This window comes from Notothenia rossii, assembly GCF_949606895.1.
Source record: "Notothenia rossii genome assembly, chromosome: 7".
In the NCBI taxonomy this organism is placed as follows: domain Eukaryota; kingdom Metazoa; phylum Chordata; class Actinopteri; order Perciformes; family Nototheniidae; genus Notothenia; species Notothenia rossii.
In genome coordinates, this window is record NC_136905.1 from 71,446,376 (window position 1) to 71,471,450 (window position 25,075).

The 25,075-nt window shown below is 40.2% G+C and overlaps 1 protein-coding gene and 1 long non-coding RNA gene across 4 annotated transcripts in view; one reads left to right on the top strand and one right to left on the bottom strand.

Annotated features, from left to right (window-relative positions):
- The window catches only part of myo6b (myosin VIb), a 41,566-nt gene that overhangs the window by 11,415 nt on the left and 5,076 nt on the right, over positions 1–25,075 (top strand). The window contains exons 11-30 of one of the 3 annotated variants that reach the window (XM_079640354.1): positions 224–404; positions 1,188–1,332; positions 2,560–2,717; positions 3,031–3,122; positions 3,570–3,642; positions 4,886–5,013; positions 5,941–6,036; positions 6,611–6,781; positions 8,973–9,011; positions 9,120–9,213; positions 10,026–10,156; positions 10,371–10,448; positions 10,585–10,714; positions 12,088–12,178; positions 14,001–14,151; positions 15,397–15,605; positions 15,716–15,794; positions 20,513–20,673; positions 20,782–20,832; positions 23,636–23,739. In XM_079640354.1, coding sequence (XP_079496480.1) covers positions 224–404; positions 1,188–1,332; positions 2,560–2,717; positions 3,031–3,122; positions 3,570–3,642; positions 4,886–5,013; positions 5,941–6,036; positions 6,611–6,781; positions 8,973–9,011; positions 9,120–9,213; positions 10,026–10,156; positions 10,371–10,448; positions 10,585–10,714; positions 12,088–12,178; positions 14,001–14,151; positions 15,397–15,605; positions 15,716–15,794; positions 20,513–20,673; positions 20,782–20,832; positions 23,636–23,739 — 2,362 coding nt within the window. Of the gene's footprint in view, positions 1–223; positions 405–1,187; positions 1,333–2,559; positions 2,718–3,030; positions 3,123–3,569; positions 3,643–4,885; positions 5,014–5,940; positions 6,037–6,610; positions 6,782–7,481; positions 7,563–8,972; positions 9,012–9,119; positions 9,214–10,025; positions 10,157–10,370; positions 10,449–10,584; positions 10,715–12,087; positions 12,179–14,000; positions 14,152–15,396; positions 15,606–15,715; positions 15,795–20,512; positions 20,674–20,781; positions 20,833–23,635; positions 23,740–25,075 lie in introns of those variants that run through there. The other 2 variants (XM_079640355.1, XR_013800851.1) reach the window with 2 other exon arrangements.
- On the bottom strand, positions 291–23,665 carry LOC307013103. The gene is made up of 3 exons (XR_013800852.1): positions 23,609–23,665; positions 16,722–16,833; positions 291–416 (listed from the first exon to the last, which is right to left on the bottom strand). It is a non-coding gene; the product is annotated as an uncharacterized lncRNA (long non-coding RNA).

Below are 25,075 nucleotides of genomic sequence, written 5' to 3' on the forward strand. Positions count from 1 at the left end.
TTTGTGCCTCTTCTTTTATATCGCTGCGATATTGCTAGTTGTTACATAGGCTCTATTCTATACTTTATACATGTAGTACTTCAAGTTAAGACATGTGGATACAAAGCTACTGTAGCAAAGCAGCCTTAGTTGGTAGTGTTTGCTGTGTGCTGCTGGTGGAGGCTCTTTCAACACATTCATGTACAAATATTTACTTTGACTGAATCACTGGTGTGTTTTGTAGCATCTGAAGGTGGGTGCTCTGAAGGACCCTCTTCTGGACGACCAGGGGGACTTCCACAGGATGTGTGGGGCCATGAAGAAGATCGGGCTGGACGACACGGAGAAGCTGGACCTGTTCAGGGTGGTGGCTGGCGTCCTGCATCTGGGCAACATCGACTTTGAAGAAACAGGGAGCTCCTCAGGTCAGACACATGCTGGAAATACAAATGGTTACAACATGTTTAGAATCATCTGTGGGATTGTCAATATTTGAGTTAGATCCCTCTTGAACATTTGTGTGTGTCAATGTGCACAGTGTTCATATGTCTGTACTTCGAAAAACAGCAATCTTTTCAGTTTTACTGCTGCCAGAGGGAAGACAAATATACTTCCTTTATGCCAGAGGATGTTTAGCTAAGAGGCCTCTGGGCAGCTAAAGTATTTATTGAAAATGTTTTATGAACTAAATATTCCGCCCTTCGAATCTCTCCTTTTGAAAAGTTTGTTTCAATAGATTTGAGCACATTGAATTCCACATGGTAGAATCAATAACAAATGTTGAAGAATCGATGTCCTTGGATGTTATCACAGACATATTAATGTATTATGTTCATTAATATTCATTTCAAAAGGGACAGATAGGCAACTATTAATCAATGCCACACACCGCAGTGTGGAATGGTGATAGAGAGAGCCTCTGTTACCCAGGTAACCGGGTTCTCATTCTCTCCCTGTTTCTCTGCAATCAAAGTCTCTATGGATTAAAAAAAGCACTCTTTGAGTTTTCAGAAGTTTCTCCTGACTTCTTATTCTCATTTTCTTCTTGCGCCTTGAACCCAGCTCTTTATCAGGCTGTTGATATTCACAGCTTTAAGACTTCACTCTTCATTCTCCTGTCTGACTACACAATATAACTCTGCTTATTTCAGTTTTTTAACAATACCATATATTGTACTATAGGCTTGTTTGTATTCTGTGTGTTTCAGGCGGTTGCGTACTGAAGAATCAGTCGGGCCAGACTCTGGAGTACTGTGCCGATCTGCTGGGTCTGGACCAGGATGATCTGCGCGTCAGCCTCACAACCCGAGTCATGCTCACTACAGCAGGGGGCGCCAAAGGAACAGTTATCAAGTAAGAGAGGACAGCTCTCTTCGGAGACTCCTCACAACTTCTTTTGTTGTTGAGAAAACAATCTTCTTGATACTATCCTCTAAAGAATGAAGGTCATCTGTAACATAATGACATTCAATCCGGACACTTAATTAAGCTTTTTCAATTTTCTTTGTATAATTCTAGAGTATTTTTTAATAGGCTTTATTATTCCTTGCAGGCAAGTGCTCTGTGTCTCTGTCCAAACCCCTCACAGCAAACATTAACCCCCATGTAGAGGGCTCTGGATATTGTGCTTATATGAAAGAAGATAATAATAAGATAGTGTGTTACAGTATTATTGGCACTGCTCATGTGCACTTTGGTGATGATGTGGTGTTTGAGTGATAGGGCCAGGTTTGATAGATGAATATTTCAGCAGGGCCAGATGCCGGCCTGGCCTGGAAGTGTTTTCTCCACATAAATAATGCAGGCTGTATCTGAGGAGGCAGGCGAGCATGGCTTCAGTACTGTAAAGGCCTGCTGTCTGGGGAGCAGGTGGAGCGAAGGGGGCATGGCTTTGTCATTAAGCCCCAGACAGATCACCCCCCACCCCACCCCACCCACCCCCCGGGAGGCTGAGGGTTACGGAGGGGGTGGTGGGTGTGATGGGACGATAAGTCTCTAACTAGTGTGCAAAGGAAACATTACATTGCATAAAGACATTTACAAAAGGATCTTAGTATGTTTAACTCGTGGCAAGGTGAAATGGAGAAACGCTGGTCTATTCTCTGGCTGGAAATGGTACCCGAGTGTGTGGAATATGAAGTGTTTAACATCCTATCATAGCAGAAGTGAGAACTTTCCATTTGAAATTCAGTTTCCTCCCGCCTGGGACAAGTGAGTTGAACTCTGGGTCGCTGTGGATCTGCACTTTGCTCACACGGTCACCCCTTTTAAATAATGTAAAAATAAATGGTGTTAAAGCGCCATTAGAGAGCCTAGTAGAGTTCAGGGTTCATATTTTAGTTTTAATACCACATCTTTGGCTCGGAAACCCTCTCTTTAAAAATGAATGCCTAGCTTAACTATAGAGATCAAACGGGAACAATGCGGCAGAAAAGTGTCACATCAACACTGCTCAACTTTCGCTGCCGCATGAACATTGGGTTTATTAGGAGAAAAAATAAAAAGGGAGGTTTATTAAAAGGACCAACTTGTCCCAGTTTCGGACTGTGTCTCAATGTCCCACTTTGTGTGTCCCTCCAGAGTGCCTCTAAAGGTGGAACAAGCAAATAATGCCCGCGATGCCCTCGCAAAGGCCGTGTACAGCCGCCTCTTTGATCATGTGGTGAAACGAGTGAATGAGTGTTTCCCCTTCAAGACTTCCTCCAACTTCATCGGGGTGTTGGACATCGCTGGGTTTGGTAATAGAATGCAGTTACTGTTAGATAACATGTGGAAATGAAATGTAACTAAATACAATTTGCCCACAATAACTGATAACACAGTGTGAACATATGTTTCAGATTTAAAATGCACTCCATTAAAGAAAGCCATGTCTGTGCTTCTTAATATAAGCACCCTAATGCAAACACACACACTTCATTACCAGGGCTTTGCTGGAGAATTAATTTCCCCCCCGACTGCATAATAAACACATGCTTTGCAAAAATTGGAAAATTAATTGAGATGTATGATTTTTCAGCTTCTTTTTTTTTTTCTCCCCCCTTCTTTCAGAGTATTTTGAACACAACAGCTTTGAGCAGTTCTGTATCAATTACTGCAATGAGAAACTGCAGCAGTTCTTCAACGAGCGTATTCTCAAAGAGGTGAGTGAGCAGCGAGTGGATTTAGGTGATTTGGTGTGCTTTACTTCTTCATCCTGGGAAACCTGCCATGTCGTGTCACTAACAAACCAAACTCCCCGAGCCAGGTCGGAGTGGTTGGCACTCTAAGCTTCTGGATTCTCTATTTTCTCACTCCCCCCCCCCCCCTCCGTATCTCCTGCACTCTCTCATTAGAATGCTAATTTCTCAAGGGACATGATGGGGAGTGTTTCTCTCCTGTGATCTCTTAACGCTGTTCTCTTCCAAGGTCTCCAATTAATCTCTCTCTCTGTCTCATTATCTCAATTGTGTATTGTCAGTTCAATGTTTTTTTGTTTGCTTCTTTGAGGTTTCAGATGTTCTGAAGTCACTCAAAAAAAAGCCATTTATTATCAGGACATTTTTCAGAATGTGTTTTTTAGTTCTTGACAATTGGCCTTGTGTGTGCAGGAGCAAGAGCTGTATCAAAGGGAAGGCCTGGGAGTGAACGAGGTGCATTATGTTGACAACCAGGACTGCATAGGTACGTTTCGTGAGGTTTTCCTCTGAGCACACTGTTGACCCTCAAAGACTGCAGCTATAACAAGTTTACCATCTACCTGTCTCACTGTTGAAGGTCAAAAAAAAAAAATTCTGCATTGCTTGGGTACATAAAAAAAAAAAGGAACGATAAGCTGAGGGTATCACAATCAAAAATAGCTGTGTAGGAGTATGTGTTCTGATATCGACATGTCTCTGCACCCTGGGTGAAGGGATAAAAAGGACCATAGAGTGTCTCTCGGGGACATCATTAAGATGAAGTGTCGTCTTTGAGGGCTTGTGCTGCAAAACATAAAAAGTGGCTGTCTGCTGAGCCCACACACCACAAGTGTACCGAGGTTGCTTCAAGTGCAGCTCCCCCACACGGCGTTCATTTGGGCCTTTCCCTGTGCTCTTAGCTACACGTCAGAGCAGGGAGAAATACACCTGTCGGGGCGACGAAAATACCGACTTCTCATTATAAAGGAGAAGGCAAATCCATATGTCTGAAAGGAGTAATGAGTATTTGTGGGTGTCATGGACTCTTTTGTGCAACTCCCCCCGCCCCCCACCCGACTCCGTTTCGTTGTGTCTGTCCTCATGTGTATCCTGAAACGAATGGGACGAAGTAGTGAGTGTATCAAGGTGAAGCCGTTTGATTTGTATTTCAAAGGCTGTGATTATTCAGGTGCGAGGTTAACTGACAGCCGTGAATAACATTCATGACTTGCAAATGACCGTTTGGGCTGGCCATTAATTCACTCATCAATCTTCAGGATTTATGCACAGGTGCTTGTTCATGTAAATTTCTATCGGAGGTCCTTCGCTATCAGATTGTATTCCAAACAGCATGGAGCATGAATAATTCAGATATAAGGATAAATGAGCATCCTGATAAACATGTTTTTGTACTTTGAATATTCATGTCCAGAAACAGTAAACAGTGGAGATTTCCGATAAATGTCATTCATAAACTAAAGGTTGAGTGCTTTTATATCGTGCGACCACTGTTTTGTACCGTAACCTCTTCTTATATAATAGAATAGAAAGGATTTCTTTCTTTTATTGTTGTCCCTAAAAAGTTCAGAAAATATTAGATTGTTGAAAAATATTGCTAGGTTTGGTCAGCTGGCATTTTAGGCATCAAGGTTGAACTTTTTGCATTTGTGTTTTTCCATTTATCGTGAGGATAGATTCAATATTAATCATTCAAATGTTATGGATACACATATAATTGTTTGTTTCAGACCTAGTGGAGGCAAAGCTGGTGGGGATCCTGGACATTTTGGATGAAGAGAACCGCCTCCCCCAGGCCAGCGACCAACACTTTGCTCTGGCTGTCCACAGCAAGCACAAAGAGCACTTCAGACTGACGGTGAGACGTCGTAGCTGCTCTCTTCCCCTCTCCCATTCCCCCCTCCCTCTTTCCTTTTCCATTATGTTTTCTTATTCTCCCTCTCCTTCTGTTCTTGCTTTTTTCTCCATTATGGTGCTATTATTCTTTTCCTTTGTGCACCCAGATCTTTTGTGAGACGTGGCAGCGATGTAACAGCACATTGGTTTTGTCATTCTGATCACTTATACTCTGGCTGTTTGAAACCGCAGCTCTGTATATGACGCACAGTCCCAGTCCCTCCCTCCGTCTCTGTCATTGTCACTATTGTTCGCCGCCGCCCGTATCTCTGCCAGCATGAAATCCTTTTTAGAAATGTAGCCTTGACACCAATTCAAGCTTAAGATTAGAGTGTGTTGGCTGCAGCCACAGTCTGCTGCAGGGAGAGTTCTAACTCAAGACATGGCGATACATTTAATAGGGTGAAAGACATTCATCTTAATCTATAGCGCTCAATTAGGCTGTGAGCTAACATTTTTGTTATGCGGTCTTCACCATTTATAATATTTCATTATGGTTCCCCTCACTGATGAAGCCAATGGACCTTAAAAAGGCGCAGTGCTACATTTCTTTTATCCAGAAGTGTTTTTTAGTAATGGACTTTTGGGGTCCTTTATAAAACTTGTGGAACTTTACTTTTTGAGGTGTGCGGTTATTACTGTATTTTGTTGAAACTAAACATGTTAAATAGCTACAAATAACCCTGGAAAAGTTTGTTAGAATCTATATTATACAAGTTATGGCTGGATTTCACTGCCCTGTATGGATACAAATGTTTTGTTCTCCTCATTCAATATTTAACATGATTCTGTTGTTGGAATGGGGATGGATAGGGTCAGATTAAAATCTATGTATATATACTATAGCTCTGTCATTAAACATGATTTACTTTCTTCCATTTCCATTTAGGTTCCCAGAAAGTCGAAGTTGACCATTCACAGGAATCTTCGGGATGACGAAGGCTTTATTATCAGGCACTTTGCTGGAGCCGTGTGCTATGAGACGGTAATCAGATCTTAGTATGTTGGGGTTTGATGGTATTAACAAAACCAAGTGATAGAATATTTTTCAATAAACACTTCTGTTTATAGAGTGGCATAAAGTAGGTTGAATGAAAAATGTCCTTGTCATTGCTATGCTTGGCTAAATAATGGCAATTGAGGATATATGCTGCCGTGTGGTGCAGTGGGTTGTGCATTGGTGTTCGGATCAGGGTTCAAAACCCACTGCAGTCAGCATGTCGTTGTGTTCCTGAGACACTTCACCCCAAATTGCTCCTGTGGGGATTGCCCACAGTATTGAGTATGTAAGTCTCTTTGGATAAAAGCGTCTAGCAAGTGACATGTAATGTAATAATACAAATATGCTTACTGAATCACTTACCAGTACAATTCTTTAAGAAACACATTTTTATTTTAGCACATTTGATGACCTGGTACAAATGTCACAACATATCACTTTCAGAAAAGTGAGTTTTGTATGATGCAGGGATTGATTTATTCCTCATTTGATTTTCCATGTTTTGAATTTGTATTAAAGTCTGCCACTACCTAAAGGTATGCATTGTGTTTGTCCACAGATTCGGTTTGTGGAGAAGAATAATGACGCCCTCCACATGTCCCTGGAAAGCTTAGTGTCTGAATCGAAAGATACATTTGTTCGAGAGCTGTTTGAGAACTCAATCACCAACAGGGATACCAAACAGAAGGCGGGCAAACTCGGCTTCATCAGCGTCGGAAACAAATTCAAGGTCAGTGTTGTTTTCAAAGTTTGTCCTTTTTGATTGCTAGATAAAGTCCCTGAACATGAACACTAGTGAATAAAACATGCTCATTTTTAGTTGTTGACAATACTTAATTTTTATTTCACAAATTATAAGCAAATGCAATGTTAATTCTAATGATTAATTCACTTTGGTAAATCATGTAAGCATTATTGGGTATAGCATAATAAGAAGACCTCATGTGATTTAGAAATTACCGCTCCACGTCTCTGTTTCGTGCGAAAAATGTCACGGGGAACCAAAGACTGTATTTTAGTAAGTTTATCCGCGGGTAAAATGTCAAAGCTCTGGGTATTCATAACTTATATAATAAATATTATAGGTAACTATATGACAATTATAAACAATTTTACTGATACAGTATATAAGTATATTTATCTGGGTTGAATACTCACAAAGCCTTTCAGGGCCTGTGCGCGTATGGGGCTCTACGGAAAAATAGTGCTTTGGAAGAAAGACTTGACGCAGTTTTGCAAATGGACTTCTTTTTGGACTTTCAAATATGTTCTGCTTATCGGACTTTCTTTGCCAATTGAAATGTGACATTTTAGTTCTCCTCTTTGTCCCTTTTTTTTTTAGACTTTTCTAACTCTTATCTCTAGCAATGTTCTGTTACTTCTCACCTTTCTGCTCTTCTTCCTATCCCTCTGCTCCCTCCCTACTTTAGGTTCCCTTCTTTTAGATCCCCTACCTCTTTCCTTTGAGAAAACCTTCCTTGGTGGATAACGCTGGGTAAAGTCAGCTCGAGGTATAATAGAGAGGAGTAAGGAAACAGTGGATGTGAAAAAATAAGAGAAAATATAATGACACACATAGGCTCTCACAAAAGTGTGTTGAGCAAGCAGCCCAAAAAATAAACAACTTATAGCTGCACGTCTTTTTGTTCAGCAGAAACCAAAAATCTGTCTCCAGCTTCAGACTTGAGGTTTCTTTATCACTAATGTAGCATATTTACCACCATCACTAATGCCCCAGAAGATGTGTGAGTTTCAAACAGGATCACGTTGACATAGAAATAGTCTGTCAAAATTAAAAGTCTATAAGATGATGTTTTAGAAGTGGTGAGAAAATGGCGATAAACGTAAAAGTAAACTATTTACTTCTGATTTGTTTAAATAATCAAATGAAGTTCAAGTCCCTCCTAAGTGCAGTACTTGAGTAAATATACTTTACACCATTGTTAACTGGTTTGAAACCTTTTTTAAAGGAAAGGGGCCATTTTGTGCCCCTCTGTGACATGTGGAGTCCCTCAAGGCTCTGTTCTCAAGCCTCTTCTGTTCATTATCAACATGCTCCCACTAATGAGCGCAGGTCATGGAGAACAACAACATATTTCCAGAATGTTGCAGAAGACTATTGGCCCAAACAAGCAGAGTAACTATCAAATAGAAAAATTGTTAAGTGTGCTGAAGAAATGTTTTTGGAGCCAAAGATGAATGATTAAAAGTTTCATTTGCCAACATTCAAGACCGCAAACCAGGGCAGAAAACTTGTTGCGGTCCGGAACCAAGTTGTATCATCCAAACTTAAACAATTACACAATCCGTCTACTATTGCCTCAACAGTATATCAAGAAATGAAGGAATTATCAACGTACACGTCTGAAAAAGGCAATGAGAAGCTGCAGTTGATTCAGTAAAATGCTGTTAGTCTTATATAGTAACTAAATATAGAAGAATGGCTCACATCACTCCACTTTTCAGATCTTTACAGTTGTGTCCTGTTTGTCAAAGAATTGGCTTAAATTCTGCTTTTGGTTTCTATATTAAAGCACCAAGTAGTTTAGGGCACAGAATACGTTTATTCTAATGTGTAATTTGCATATAGCACCACTGGATTTTACTGCTTAGTCTACACTTTATTCTATCTGATAAATATCTTCAGTTTTACTTTGCTTCAATCCCCCTGGAATGCATTGCATTTGTCTTTTTGTATTATCTTTTAAAATCGCCTGTGGTTCTTTTATATCTTGTCTTAATGCCGTCATGTCTTATGGAAAACACTTAGAATGTCCTTGTTGTTGAAATGTGCTGTACAAATAAATCTGCCTCGCCTTTGTCCTTGCATGACTGTTAACTTTTGGTAATGTGCGTCTGGCCTACCTTCGTCTCAAACAATACAAATCAAATCACTAAACACTATCTTTTTTCCTGCACAGACCCAGCTGAACACGCTGTTAGAAAAGCTTCGCAGCACTGTGAGTATAATGTCAGGTCATGTCATTTTAATTAAACTTTCTCTAGAAAATGTTATTTTGCTTTCCTGCTTAGAATCAATAAGTACTTATCCATCTTTGTGTGCTTAGGGCTCAAGTTTCATCCGCTGCGTCAAACCCAACCTGAAGATGGTCAGCCACAAGTTTGAAGGAGCTCTGATTCTCTCACAGCTGCAGTGCTCAGGTAGGACCAAGAATGAATACAATTTACCATAGAGATGTATTTAGTTATATTCACTTTTTATCACTTTAAGTTGACTTAATAATCAACAGATATCTTCACCCAATGTACATCTTATTCATTGAAAACAAGGGATGGACAACTATAGTGAAGCATCTCATGACATATACACATTTAAATATGGATAAGACATACCTAAAAAATTTGAATTAAATATTGGAGATTTCCTCAAAAAGAGAAGCAGCAGGTTTTTTTGTACATTTACATTTCTCTCCAGAAAAGTAGCGTAATGTTACATGTTGCTAGGTTGTTACTAGGTTGTCACTAACACTATTACAGTGTCAATAGTTTTTAGTTAAATGTTCACATAAGAAAATGTAAATATATGTTTGTAAATGTTACATCTTCACTTGAGGCCTGGGCCATGATGGAAGTGAAAGTATTTAATTTGCTTCCTGTTGCTCTAAAGAAAAACAACGGTGCTAAATGATGTATGTTGAGGTCAATGCATACTGCTACTGTAACTGATGCTGAAGTGAGTCCTGCAACAGCCTTTGTGATTACATTAAAGTAAGAGTCTTTGTTGGAGTGCCTCCTCTTGTAGATACTGTATGAAACACACATTAAACATTCATGAAAGACTTGTAAGAGATGAAACAGAATAGTCAGTGCTGTATGTTAACAAACACACTTCAGCTTTCTTTCATTAAAGCCAATAATGTTCATTTGATATTGTCAGTAGTGCACATTGTGATTCCAGAGGCGATACTCTTTCTCTTCATCAGCCCTTTATACATTACGTTTGTCTTGATTAGGAATGGTGTCGGTGTTGGACCTGATGCAGGGGGGTTTCCCCTCCAGAGCCCCCTTTCATGAGCTCTACAACATGTATAAACAATATATGCCGGCCAAGCTCGTACGCCTGAATCCACGACTCTTCTGCAAGGTGGGGTTGCATCAAATTGAATATTCTTTCTCAATCACTGGAGAAACAAAATATTTTTTTGAATCAGTTTGAAATAAAGTCTAATTAGTTGTGCAACAAAAAAGCCTTTAGCCAAACTGACATCTGGGAAATGATTAACAAACATAAACACTTTAGCGGCCTACAGTCTTCTAAATATTGCTTTGTCACTGAATGTGTTTCTGTGCCTCTGCAGGCTTTGTTCAAAGCTCTGGGACTAAATGACAATGACTTCAAGTTTGGATTGACCAGAGTGTTCTTCCGCCCTGGAAAGGTACAGAGAAGTCAACAGTATTGGTTATCCATTGATGTTTAAGATCATTATGCAGAAACACTACAAATACACAGTTAACTACAAGGGTTATCATTTTGTTTTTGTTGCTGTGTTTTCGTCTGTGTGCGTGCATCAGTTTGCTGAGTTTGACCAGATCATGAAGTCGGATCCAGACCACCTCGCAGAGCTGCTGAAGAAAGTCAACCAGTGGTTGCTGTGCAGCCTCTGGAAGAAGGTCCAGTGGTGCAGCCTGTCTGTCATCAAACGTGGGTGAAATCTATTGAGTGACAGCAGTGAAGCTTAGAGAACATTCAGATTGTCTTTCCGTTCTATTATTGCTATTATAAATGTAATAGTTTTATTTTAGGACTTGATCATTTACCTTTTCTACACATAAGATCAAATATGTGATGGTAATTTACATAGCCTTCGCCTGTGTCTATTTCTCTACTACATATTAGTCATGACTAATTTTTCAGAATATATCATATTTATTTTAATTATATTAAATATATTTTATGTATATGTAATATATAGCCTGATGCACTTTTTCTTTGTCTGCCATCACAAAAGACAGCAATGTAAACACATGAATAATAGAAGAAGGGCCAGAAGTACAAAGTTTCCATTGAATTATGTATAAGATGCTTTGTCATTTCCTTTCGTCTTACTTTATAGCTCTGATAGCTATATTGAACCATATTTCTTGCTCTTCCATTCATTCTGAATATTGAAAGCAGCTGCCTATAGCAATATAGAGGTATGAGACTCCAAAAGCATTTACTTGAACCATTACACTTTGCCAAGTTATTGATTTGCACCATTTAACAAAGTGCAGACTGGCTCCTTTGTATTTTTGAAGCAGCATCCGATGAAATTGCATTAAAGTTCTAACAGAACGCTGCCGCTGCTTTGACCACACACTGCTTGCATTAATGACCTGAGGAAATGAATGTCCCTGCTCATTTATTTTTTTCAACACCTCACCTCATTATCAAAATTGAGTGTGTGTGTGTGTGTGTGTGTGTGTGTGTGTGTGTGTGTGTGTGTGTGTGTGTGTGTGTGTGTGTGTGTGTGTGTGTGTGTGTGTGTGTGTGTGTGTGTGTGTGTGTGTGTGTGTGTGTGTGTGTGTGTGTGTGTGTGTGTGTGTGTGTGTGTGTGTGTGTGTGTGTGTGTGTGTGTGTGTGTGTGTGTGTGTGTGTGTGTGTGTGTGTGTGTGTGTGTGTGTGTGTGTGTGTGTGTGTGTGTGTGTGTGTGTGTGTGTGTGTGTGATATTCAGTCCTGCTTTATGTTGCTCAATGTTACCCATTATAGCAGTAAATGCACATATCTGTAACATTAGCTACACCATAATTTGAACTTTTTACTTTTCAGGTACTTATGCTTTTATGAATATTTAGTTCTTAATATAATGTTTTATATTATATTTGAGTATAAGGAGGGCATTGCAGAACTATTTCCATGGAATAGCATTTGACCAAGTATGTTAAGAGTTGAGAAATGTAATCATTTGCAAATGTGTCATCTAGGTATTTTCTAGGCTTTTTTCTTTTCACGTTTTATTGGACAAGCCGACACTTTAAGTATTTGTATAGATCTTTGTTTAAATCCTCTTCCTTTTTCTCCCAATGCTCAACAGTTCGGAACAAGATGAGGTACAGAGCTCTGGCCTGCATTAAGATTCAAAAGACTGTCCGCATGTGGCTGTGTAAGAAAAAGCATAAGCCACGGTGAGTTTCCTCCTTGTTCTTTGCAAACACACACACACACACACACACACACACACACACACACACACACACACACACACACACACACACACACACACACACACACACACACACACACACACACACACACACACACTGTTTGTGGGTGTGCTTTTCTCTCTTTTTTTCCCTCCTGTACTCTTGTGTGCTTTTTGTTTAAACTGATTCACGCTTGGTGGGTTTTTGATGGCTTTCCCATATTGTGCATCTAGGAGTTCAAATCAATCTAGAAAGTCATCTGTGAAGAAATGATGTCTCACTGCCCTGCTTGGGATACATTGTATGTCTTGCTGTATTGGGATGCATTTAGAAAAAAGTGCTCTTGTTCAAGCACCCATGCAGGTGATAGCTTTTCAAGAATCTGATTCTCCCTGTGATTGGCGTTATGTGTACGAGTGCAAAAGAAAATGTTTTGTATAGGGAAGTCCGGATAAAGTTTTTGGCTCCTGAGTCATTTAATATCATACCTCTGCCATACCAAGTACAGATACGTTCATTCTCCTAAATAATAGAGTTGCACAATGCACATTAAAAGTAAATTAAAGTTATCCAAATGCAGCACAAAAGCTTTGCAGGTAAAGGAACTGGGTGTTAAAGGCCAATAGTACAATGTATTTCAGAGTGATGCTGAATATGTGGTCAGGATGCAATAACAGGGGGATTTGAAACGCTTGGAAGTGGACATGGCTCAGCGAATACACGGTAGTGTAAAGAACTGTTGGCAACCAACCACACCTCCCTCATACACAATATATGCAGGAAGTGGACGGGTGCAAAATGTCTAAATTAGAACATGTTTTCGCCAATGTGATCCAAAACACACTCCTATGACTTTTAATAATTGCTCTGTTGGCTACTAGGGCCCACAAGCTAACAGTCAAGTTTGATTTATACTCGGGCTGCTCGATTATGGCAAAAACCATAATCTCGATTATTTGGGTCAATAATAGATATCACGATTATTAAAAACTAATATCCATTTACTTTGAAAACATCAATTTATTGTCAAATAAATGAAAACATTTGAGCAGTGTTTTTAACAGTTGATTACCCTGAACTTTAACTAGAATTCAACTGAAAAACCAATAAAAAAATATAATAATAATAATCGTTTTATTTCGATTAAGTTGTTTTCATAATCGTTGCAAGCCAAAATCGTAATTGCGATTGAAATACGATTAATTGATCAGCCGCATGCATATCATTTGATAGGAATATCCTGATTATATGATCCTTATCTATAGGAATATATATGGAATGTAAGAACTGAAGTCTCACAATCTTACAGTATCTCCTGTAAGTCTGTAGATGATAAGTCATACTACACCGGCTCAAAGGGCACGTACCAAAACTTTTGGTATGTATTCTAGTGCAAGACTGCAAACAAGTCAAACCCACAAACACACCATCATTTCTGCTCAAACACACACATCAAATACACCATCAATATGCCAAAAGGGTGCGACATGTGAGCCAATGTCAATGCAATGATGATGAGTCACGCAAGCAAACGTTCAAATAACATTAAAGTTAGGAGATGGTCCGCTATAGAGATGTCTGAAATCATCATCTCTAAATCAAGACTCTTCCAGGCATAAGTAAAGGAAACATTTGTTGCAATATTTAATTTGGATTACAGTTAAATAAATGTTTCATCCCCCCTACCGTCACTTGATTCCTGGCTTCACCTATTCAAAATTGTAGTCATTCGTATAGAATACTATACTTACATGAATTCATGACATATTCATGTGTACGTTTGTATTTGTCTCTTCTCTCATAGCATCGACGGCATGGTGAAGGTTCGAAACCTGAAGAAACACATGGAGCGCTTCAACGAGGTGGTGAGCGGGCTGAAGGAGGCCAAGCCGGAGATGGCCAAACAGGCTCAGGATCTGGCTGCCTCCATCGACGCTCTGTTAGCAAAGATAAAGGCGAGTCATACAACTCAAGGATTAATGCTCCGGTGATTTTAAAGCTGAAAGTGTCAACGGCTTTCCCAGGTGCCTTGATCATGAGAACTTGTGAGCAATCAAACATGTTGCTGTTCTTCTTTCTACGTTTATCTGGGGAACACTCCTCAAACATGGCTTCGAGCGTGACTGGCTCCCATTCATATGGTTCTCTACATTCACACCTGTAGTTCCCTGGCACAAGAAGTCCTCCACTGTTCTACATTAAGCCCTTTCCTAAGTGTGCTGTGCCCTTTTCTCATTCTTCCTCCAGGAATCAATATTTTCCATCACCTCAGGATAAAAAGAAGCGTTTGGTGAATAAGAAATCCAATCCTCTCCTCTCCACTTATATAATTGTATAACTGTTTTGCTAAATGATCAAACTTACTTAGTGAAATCCCAGCTCTCCCTGCGCAATAAGCACTAGTCTTATTAGACCCTCTAGGTAGGGGGCACCAACTTCCCAATAATCATTATTCTTTCTTAAATGTTGTACTCTGTTGTTATCTGTAAGCAATCTACACATATGATTGGAGTGATAATAGGTTCCTCAGGGTCAATCACCCTCTCTCACTCACTTTATCTTCGTCTGTTTGCGTATTAAAAGCCCCACAGTAGGCACTCATGGAGTTCAGATTGCTTAGAAATTGCTCCTGGCACAGCGTCTCTGAATGAATAATGCATGAGAGGCCAATGGCTGTCATTCAGAACTCTATACGTAGGGGAGAAGACCTTGTCATCTCCCCTCCCTGTGTCACCGTTAGAGACTTGCTAATGAATCTTCACAATGTGGTGACCTCTCCTGCCGCTGCTGATTGTCTGACAAGTATAGTGGGGAATTGAGCGTTGTGGCTGCAGCACGCAAGTGACAGTCTCAGTGTCAGTCAGTGTCTTCCCTTCCTGCCACATGGGAAGCTTGTGCCATGGTAACTGTGGAGTGCGTGCAGAGTCAGGCTACAAGTGCACTAGGTGTCACTCCTCTTTAAAGATGTTACCTCACCTGATTGACAGTAAATAACATTTTTGTCGAATTCAGAGCCGCATGATAGCTTTCCTATGGGACTCTCGTCGTCACTAGTTATTAAAGTAATCAAGGCAAACCATGAATTTGAACCACCTGATGCCAATGGTTGAGAATTGATTGGATACTTGGATGACTAAATAAAGTATGTTGTTCATGTTGTGACCATGACCTGACATTCTGATCTCCCTCTTGACCCCTAGGCCACACTGATGACCCGGAAAGAGATAGACACAGAATACCAGGGTCTGGTGAAGCGCTCAGAGCAGCTGCTGTCTTCAATGCATAAGAAGAAGCAGGAAGAGGAAGAGAGCGAGAGGCTGAAACACATCGAGGACGAGATGGAAAAAGAAAGGAAGAGAAGGGAGAAGGACGAGCAACGACGCAAACAGGAGGAAGGCGACAGAAGACTGTAAGAGATGGTGGAGGGTTATCAGGTTCTTTTTAAATGCCATGGTTAAGGTTTGGACTATAAGTTGTATGTCTGTTTTAGTAAAGTTTTCTTTTCCCCAAACATTTTAGAAAATCAGAGATGGAGCTGAAGAGAAAGCAGCAGGAGGAGGATAGAAAAAAGAGAGAGGCGGAAGAGAGAGCAATACAGGTTAGGACCACCTTAAAGTGCTATATATTTATAATATGGTCACATGTTGTACTCATCAGCACAACATGTTTGAAGCCCGGGATCAAAACATTCTATTTGATTCAATATCAAGTGTGTACACGTTATACTGTATGTCTTTTAACGTTTCTGCTGTGGGTATATTTGTGTTCCTGTGCATATACATGAATGAGCTCTTAGTTCCCTGCAGACTCCTCTAAGCTCAATGTTTACTTCAAATGAGGTAACTGACCCTTACACCCCAGCAGCGACTGAATGCTCACACCCTGCTATTATAATCACACTTAAGATGTTTTCCTAGACATAATCCTAATCTGTGATTGAGCTGGTCTATGATTGGCTTAGTCTCTGCAGTATATTGTGCAGTATTGTTTGAGTTAGAATAAATCCTGTCACGAAAGTATTACAAAAACAAACAAAACAAGCTATTTTTGAAGATGTCACTTTGCACTCTTCAAACAATTGACAATAATAGAAAACAACAATGGTAATGGATATGTTGATGGTGCTAAAAGAAGCTCAAACAGCTTGAAATGGCATTTAGGAGCTTTAATATGAAACCAACTCCTGGGTACAGGACTACACCTCTCTTTAGAGTCAAGCAATAAACACTGCATGAAAAGTGAAGTCAGATAAATGTAACTTTAGTTTGCCTACAATTGAACAGCAACACAAATGCAACATTCACACTGACATAAAAAAATAAGGAACATTTGTTTTAAGGAGCTTGGTTTGGTGATCAGTTTAAGTAAGGATGTGTATTTGTTGTGGAATTGCTGCCAAGTTTCAAGATACTACGAAGTGTGTGTCTGAGAACAATATAGGAAAAAGGTTAACTGTGTTTGAGTTCAGATCAGATGGGGTCTAATCTGTCAGAGTCACATACATTAGTGCACTTGTTACTCTTACCATTGAGCAGATGGTTCATTCGGCTGTTACAGTGTCAATGATCCAGGTGGGACTGCTACTGGAATTGTTGGATCTCCTTCACTGGATCTTCTCACTCAATAATACACCTGACCTGCATTCACAAACAGGCTTATAGTAATACATTGACACAAAACAACTATCAGACATTAAAACAGTAATAGGTTTAGATTTCAGCTAAGCAGTAAAACACATATTCACATTAAACATATACACCTTACTCTCTCAGTAAAAGAAAGAAGGCACTTTCCTATAGAAACAAAGTATTTCACCAGAAACACAATCTTTTTTTTAGTAGAAAAACTACATTTCCAGGCGCACTATTTGTTATGAAAAATATTGCTTGAAAAATGTGCTATGCTACACTGTAACAGACCCGGCGCCAGAACAAATCTACAGGGAGGGCATATGATTTTTGTTTCCTCGGCCCTTTCTCATTTCTCTAATTCCCCTCCTCGACTCCTTTCCTCGTGTCTTAGTCCCACAGGAGATGCGAGCGGAGGAATCGAGGAGGGGAACTGAGGGGAGAGGAGGGGAAGCAGTAGGCGGTTAGAGAAGTTAGAAATCCTCTCCTCTGAGCGGTCATTTTAAAGAGACGTCCAAAGATTATGGGCCACACGTTTTATTTACAAGTATTACAAGCACACACACACACACACACACACACACACACACACACACACACACACACACACACACACACACACACACACACACAGTACCACACGCACCTACAGCTCCTAAAGCATATCATATATATCAGGCTACAGCCGTTGTGTATTTTATTATGTGAAGCACTAAATGGTTTTAGAAAAATATCTACTCTTTGTTTGTAGATATCTACTAAACTAAAGCATACCAATAAAGAGAGTAGGCCTGTTATACTGAGTGATGTATATTTTACACACTGCTCTGCTTTCTACACGGACCTCACAGCTGTTCTCACTGTAAACATCGCGACGCGATGAAAGCAGTTTCTAAAATAATATCATGGGGATGCATGCAGAGCTGTCATTGGCTGAGATAAGTCCGGCCGTGCGTCACGACTCTTTTAAACATCACTGTTTCCGGAAATACATCCGTGGTGGACCCATCAGTGTATCCTCGGTTTTAGCTCCTCCAGAGAGCCTCCTCGATGCTCGATCCTCGGTCCTCGAAGTGCATTTAGAGAAATTAGATGTCCTTCAACATGGCGCGCTGAAATCCATTTCCGGGTCACTACCGGAGGACCGAGGAGTCGAAGAGGGGAAATTAGAGAAATGAGAAAGGGCCCTAGTCTCCGGGCAGACTCTGCCTGCTGTCCCCACTGAGGGAAACACTCATTTGGTTACCCACGGCAACAGCTGGGTCCTGACATTGGTCAGATTCCCAGTGGGTTGCCCTCAGGCTCTTGATTGATGACTTCACTTCCAGCATTTTCTCCTAACAAAGTATACGTTTTAGCTATCCTTTCTTTTATTATCTCACGCCTGTTTCACTCACTCACATTTTATTTGTCACTTTTGATGTGTAATTGATTTTTTTCTCCTGTCCTTTGTTTCGTAAACTTTCCCGCTCTGGTCTTATCACTACACACACACCTGTTTCTCTTCAATTTTGCCATCATGTCTCACCTTTACCATCCATTCATCCATCTGTTACGCATACATCGCACCTTCTGTACATCTGAAGCGTTCTTTTTTCACCCAAGGCCAGGTGGACATTTGCATGCTGTAATTGTTCCCTCTTTTTCTAGTTGTGAGACAGTTGACACCAGGTTGTCATAAGCCATATGTCTCAGGGAGCTGTCTGTAAAGTTTGTTTATCCACTGCTCTAAGGCTCAAAGCTGCTGCAGTAAACTTCCTAAGGTATCAGCTGTGACTGTGATGGCTTTTTACTCTGTTCTTTGCTATTTTGTGCTGTGTCAAAGGTTAGTCTGGCACTGTCTTTGTATCATGGTGTCTTTCAAGCTAACGCGATTTATCCACAGTCTTCAACTCTGCAGTTTTACTTTCTCTTAAAGGAGACCTCACTCAATTGAAGACTTCCAATGTCACTTTCATTTAACATACTGTAGTGAATTGAATATTTGAGAACATAAATCATTTCTACATCTGTCTATATGTATTCTTTTAGGATCCTCCTGTGAAATGGGAGGGAGTTAATGCACTTTAGTGGCTTTGTAATGATAACATTTATTGTACTTGACCATAGCTTTTTTTTTTTTTTTTTTGCACAAAAAAATCAACAGTTACAGACCCTTTTTTTTTTTTTTTTAAATAATACAAAGCAAATAATGTGAATCACGCATACAGACAAACGAACATGAAAAGACAGAGACACAAACAAAAAAATAAATAAAATTGTGTGTAGCAGAGAACCAGGGGGTTACATTACAAATAGAGTTTTTAGTTGAAGTCTGATCTACTGTATACGGGTTGACAAACTCAATCCATCCCTTCCAACACTTGTGTCCGAACATTGTCAAATGTGTATGTCTTCAGTCTTAGAGCAAATGTTAATTTTTCCATAACAAAAATGTCATCACATTAAACCAGTCTGCTAGAGTAGGTGGTACTTGGCTTAACCATTTTTTCGTGATGGCTTTTTTACTGGCGGCTAGCATTATTTTAAACATGTACATTGTCGAGAAGCCAAGAAGCTGTTGTGGCATCTTACCCAGGTACAGTACTCGAAAGCAGAGATCAATCTCAACTCTTTCCATTCCATCTTTTATTGAGTCCCAATAGTGAACCATCCCAGGGCATTCCCAAAACACATGATGGTGATTGGCCCTCACAGATCCACAACCTCTCCAGCACACCATCTGCCCCCTCCTTGACTGCACTGGTGTTATAAAGTATTTGACCAGATTTTTCCAGTTAAACTCTCTCCATGTTAGTGAGTTAGTTGATTTACATTGCCTTTCAATTAAGTTGTCCCACTCTCCTATTGATAAGACAAAGTTTCCTTCACGTACCGACTTTTCCTTTATGTAAGACGTGTTCACCCCACTTAGCTCCTGGAGGCCCTTATACAGATTAGAAATAGTCTTGTGACCTTGGTATGCCAAAATAATACTTTTTAAAAAAAAACATTGTCAAATTCACTGGGAGACAGCAAACGGTGACTTTGGGGTTTTGCATAACATTTGAGTAGTAGTCAGAATTATTTTGAGCATAATGCAGGGGTTTATTTAAAATCTGCTTGCACAAGCTATAAAACAGCTCAACTTTCACACTAAGGCTATCACAATTTTAAGTGGCCATGCAGCCCAGCTGCTGATTGGACCATGTATGAATAATATATTTTAAACGGAAGAGAGGCATTCATATTTAAAGCTCCTCAGAGAAAAAAGATCCATTGTAGACTTCATTAGTGGCTTTTATATAAGGAGATAGGATATATTTTATACACACAAACCGATACCCTGTACCTATTATTTTTTATATATTTGCCCTCTAGGTGCCTTTAGGGATACATTAGATGTAATTAAAAAAGGTATTTATTGTCTCTAAAAGGGAAGAAAAACCTGGGTTTTGACTCTGTGTCAAAGCTATAAAAAATGTCCCTACTGATTGTTTGCCTGTTGTTTGCCCTGTCTAGACAAATACCCACTAACGCTTTATTAGCAGCTCTACATCCCGGATAAATATGTCTAATCAGGCACGCAGCAGAGCTTTAGCTGTTATGAAGGGTCTTGCACACAGCACCTGTTTTGAGGAAGGAATAGGTTTATGTAGATTTCATAAGGCCCTGTTAAAAGCTATTGTGTGTTTGTGTGTGTTTACAGGCGGAGTTGGAGGTTCAGCTGGCTCAGGAGCGAGAGGAGCAGGTCCAGCGCAGCACCATAGTGGAGCAGGAGCGCAGAGACAGAGAGTTAGCCATGCGAATCGCCCAGAGCGAGGCCGAGCTCATCACTGAGGAGGCACAGTTGGATGCAAGTCTGCGCAGGTATTGATGTTGATCTATGAACAAAAAGCCCCAGGTTAAACAAAATGTCATTTTCACCTCAGCATGCGTGTGTAACTGCAATTCTCCTGTTGCTTTGTTTTCTCCCAGTGACGGTTCTTTTTCAGATCTCCCTATCTCTTCATCCTCAGCCAGATCCATGTAAGATATCGGCACAGGTTGCTGTAACTGTCCGTGTCCAAGTGAACCTAACACCAGCAATAATCACTCCCTCCCTGTCTGTCCGTCCTATCCTCTGCGGTAGTCATACATGTCTTAAATGCTTATGTAGGATAATACCATCAATGCAAAGCCAATGAAAAAGAACCTTTAATTCAAGAAATCACCGGTCGAGTTTGGATGCATGATATATTTTGACGAGGCATGAATCATGTGTGATAACTGCTTTCTAAAAAAAAAATGAAGATGGGGCTCCAAATCAAAATGAGAGGCGGATCCGAATGAGCCACATGTGATCTTTTTGTTTCTCTGATCTCAATTGGCTCCGCATGAGTCTGCAAGGGATAAAGCTTGTCTCTGTCCCGAGCAGTGCTTGCAGTCATGACCGTCTGTGTGTTAAATGCTAGAAATGTATGTCTTCTGGATACATTCATAGTTTTAGAACAGTTTTATTACTGTTTGTAAATCACGTTAGAAGTTTTGTCTTTTAGTCTTAATTGGCTAACTCTTCTGTAAATCTTTCTTAAATCTCACTAATGATATTAGATTTTAATTACCAGGTGTTTATAGTCTTAGCTACTAATTAAGATAGCTGTTACACGGGACACAGACAACGGTCTCCTGTGTGAAAGAGATGCTCTCTATACTACATTAACTCATTCCTTAGGATACCCTGCACATCCCTGCTCACAACGACATGAGTTACCTAAAAATGTATTATTTATTATATAACTTTTAGTGCATCTTTTTTATTATGTATATGTACAAACAGTGAATAAGAACAGCCTGACTCAAATTCTATGACACATTCTTTGAACTATTCGTCCAAATGGTTTTATAATTTCCACTGTAGTGTTGACGTGCTCTACTGTTTTCAAGGTTACAAACGATAATAAGTTGTGCTGAGGAACATATTGCTAAGTACTGTTCCCATGGTAACCTTCAGTTTAATGTACCTTGCACGCTAGCTGTGTTTGAAATAACCCCGTGTTCATTCACTATCGCCCATACAAGAACACACAAAGGAGGATACAAAGTGCAATATGGACTGAAAAAAGATGGTCGAACACAGCCATCGATCCAAATGCAACGTAGCCACCCGTTAGTGATTCTGACCGTTCATTATCCTTTGAACTCCAAAATATATAAATGGGAGTGAATTCCCTTAACCACACTCTGTGTTCAAAGCCAGGAGAAGTTCTCTTAAAGTCAGCATGGGGCTTATCTGCTGGCCCCGTCGAGCAAAAAATTATATCTGATCCAAAGCCTGTAATCTTGTCACTGTTGGCCATGGCATCGAGGGGTCATAGTGCACGTCTCCTAGCGTAAGTCAGCTGACAGCTGGAAACCAAAAGCAGATCTGTTGCAGGAAAGAAGATCCAAAGGTCACGTGGATCACATGTGCACACCTCCGAGCTTAACCACATTAAAGCTGCGTGCAGTGGAAGTATACGCACTGGCTGGTGTAGTTTGTAGTTTCTCCCTGTGCAACCGTCCATGTTCCTGTGTACACCTTCTGCCAAAAACAAAGCCCTTGCTACCTCGTTGTGTTTCCCTGGCTGCAGCAAAAGTAAAGCCACACTAGTTTGGTCACAATCATACACTTGCACGTCTCAGGCAGGTCGACGATGATCCCGAATCATCTTCCCAGTCGGTATGAATTATACATGGTAATCTGGCTGATGATTTGTTGATCAGTAATCCTCTTCTCTGAGACATTAGCAGCTTTGCCGACTGTAAATAGAGGAGGTAAATCCTCCTCATTATTGAATTAGCAGCCTCAACTCAGCAGGGAAGCTGGCACCTCGGCTAACATGAGCTCAGACGGCCGCAGCAGTCACTTCACTAGCTGGCACACTACAAAAACTTGAAAATCTTGCCAAGTATATTTGTCTAATATCTAGTCAGAATATGTCTTTACACTTGCTATAAGACATAATAACTTCAGAAGTAACAATGCAGAGAGACGTCGGGTCTTGTTTTTAGACAATGCATCATCTTGTTAAGTCAAAACATCTTATTTTGAGTTGTATCTCGATGAAAATTGAAATGTATCTAAATATCCGTTCTTATTTCAAGAAATCTTACCAAGTTCATTTTCACTTGTTCTATTGGCAGATTTGTGAATTCAAGTGAAAACACAATTTTTTTCATTATTTGTTCAACTTGTTTTTGGAGCAGCATTGTTTCTAGTGCACTCCACCAATTTGATTAATTCTGTTTAATTTCAAATAGTAGTATATAGTCAATCTCATATTCTTGATCAAACAAACTGAGAGGAGAGGTAAAAACAAAAAGCCAGAGAATGTAGGTCTGAGCCTGGCGGGGGCTTGGCATCATTTTAAGTGAAGTTGAAACAGCAGGCTGCATGATATGGACAAACTGTGCTCTCAGCTCCCCTGCTGACCGGCCCCTAATGTGAATTTAATCGGCTGAGACAATGAGGGTGGGGGGGGGGGGGCTTGAAAGAAGTGAGGCATCCGTTTTCATTTCTCACCAAGGGCGGTGAACTTAATCAATCCTGTTTCCCTTTTTTATATTCATGTATTTGTCCGCCATTGAAATTCAACATCACACTACCCTTGACAATGATTCCATCCGGCTTGATTACACATCAAATGTAGCTCACTGTAGCTCTCTTCTCTCTCACTCCCCTGAAATATATTCAGCGTTGAAAATCTAACCCTTAATCTGTGTTACTCCCACCTTGTCACACTCTCACCTGTCCTCTCTCTCTCTCTCTCTTTCTCACACTCACCCACGTTCATCTGCTCCTCGCTCACAGGGGTCCTCAAGTGCAGGCAACTAAAGCTGCTGCCGGAGTGAAAAAGTATGACCTCAGCAAGTGGAAGTATGCCGAGCTGCGAGATGTCATCAACACTTCCTGTGGTGAGAAATCCCTAAACAAATTCAGCAACCTTTATAGAAGTGTGTGTGTGCTCTGGACCTGCCGTTACATCAAGACTGTAGAGCTCTTAGTGATAAGCATCTATGTTCCCTCCTTAATTCCTAATGCATTTATAGTTTTCATTCCCAACATTAAATCATTCAGAAGCCGCTTGTTGGCACTTTTGGTAAACGTATCTCCTCTGTGTCATGTATCTCTCCTCTCACGCCTGTAAAAAGCTGAGGCTGCAGCTGTACAGAGTGTGGACACGAGCCTGAGAAATCTAAAGAGCGATCTGAGGATGTTTCCCACAGCTGCCGGGACTTATCAGCATGTGTTTTATTGGAGAGAGGAAATTATCACCATTACTGCCCTTCTAGTCATTCCCAGCCAACCCCCTCCTCAGTCAGCATGAACAGCAGATGCCTCTCTGCTTCCACACTCCTCACTGCCTTTATAAAAGCCACTGTATACAGTACTGATCAGTGTGAGGGGTCTGACATCCCCCTGTGGGTTTCCAAGGACATCTGGCTCATTGGTGGAACCCATTTGCTTTGGTGGTGATACCAGAAACTGTGTTTGTAATCCAACTTATTATGGCCTTATGTTCACTGTGTTCTGTGAATGTTTTCTTTTATTATCGAAAAGAAAAATGTTGCACTTCTCGTCTCAAATATGTGAAGCTTTATTTGTTTTGCTTTCATCAATGTGTTATTCAAGTCTGTTTCTTTAGAAATGATTGGAATGGATTTAAAATCACTGTCACTAAGACCACGATTATACTTATGCAATATTACAAGCATTCTTTCAAATTAGTGAGCACAATATTTTCTCCTTATCCATACAAATTGAATATTAGAAGTAGAAGTGGACAATTCTAAATGTACAGCATTGCAACCAACTTGTTAAGACATTTTAAGAAATACATGTATTTGCTTTCTAAGCACACATTTGGGTTGAAAATAAAATGGCAGGAAACAAAATAATTGAAAGGGCCACATTTAAGATACAAACCAGCATTATGGGAAATATAGTATTTAGGATTTTTAAAGCTGGACCCCTACTAAAGACCATAAAGAGAAGAGTCTTGAGAAGAGTCAACATAGCTAGAAGTGAATACTTGGGAAGTCAAATGTGTACGTTCCATGTCTTTCCTTAAAGCCCCTGTCACACTGTCCCGAAATTGACACCCGATGGACACACGAATATGGAATTGTGAATTTCGCACGAACATGGCCCCGAACCCCACACGAAGGCAACATTTACATACATTTAAGACATACAACTGCAACGAAAGTAACACAAACAATTAAGTTAAAGTACTATGATACTGTACTG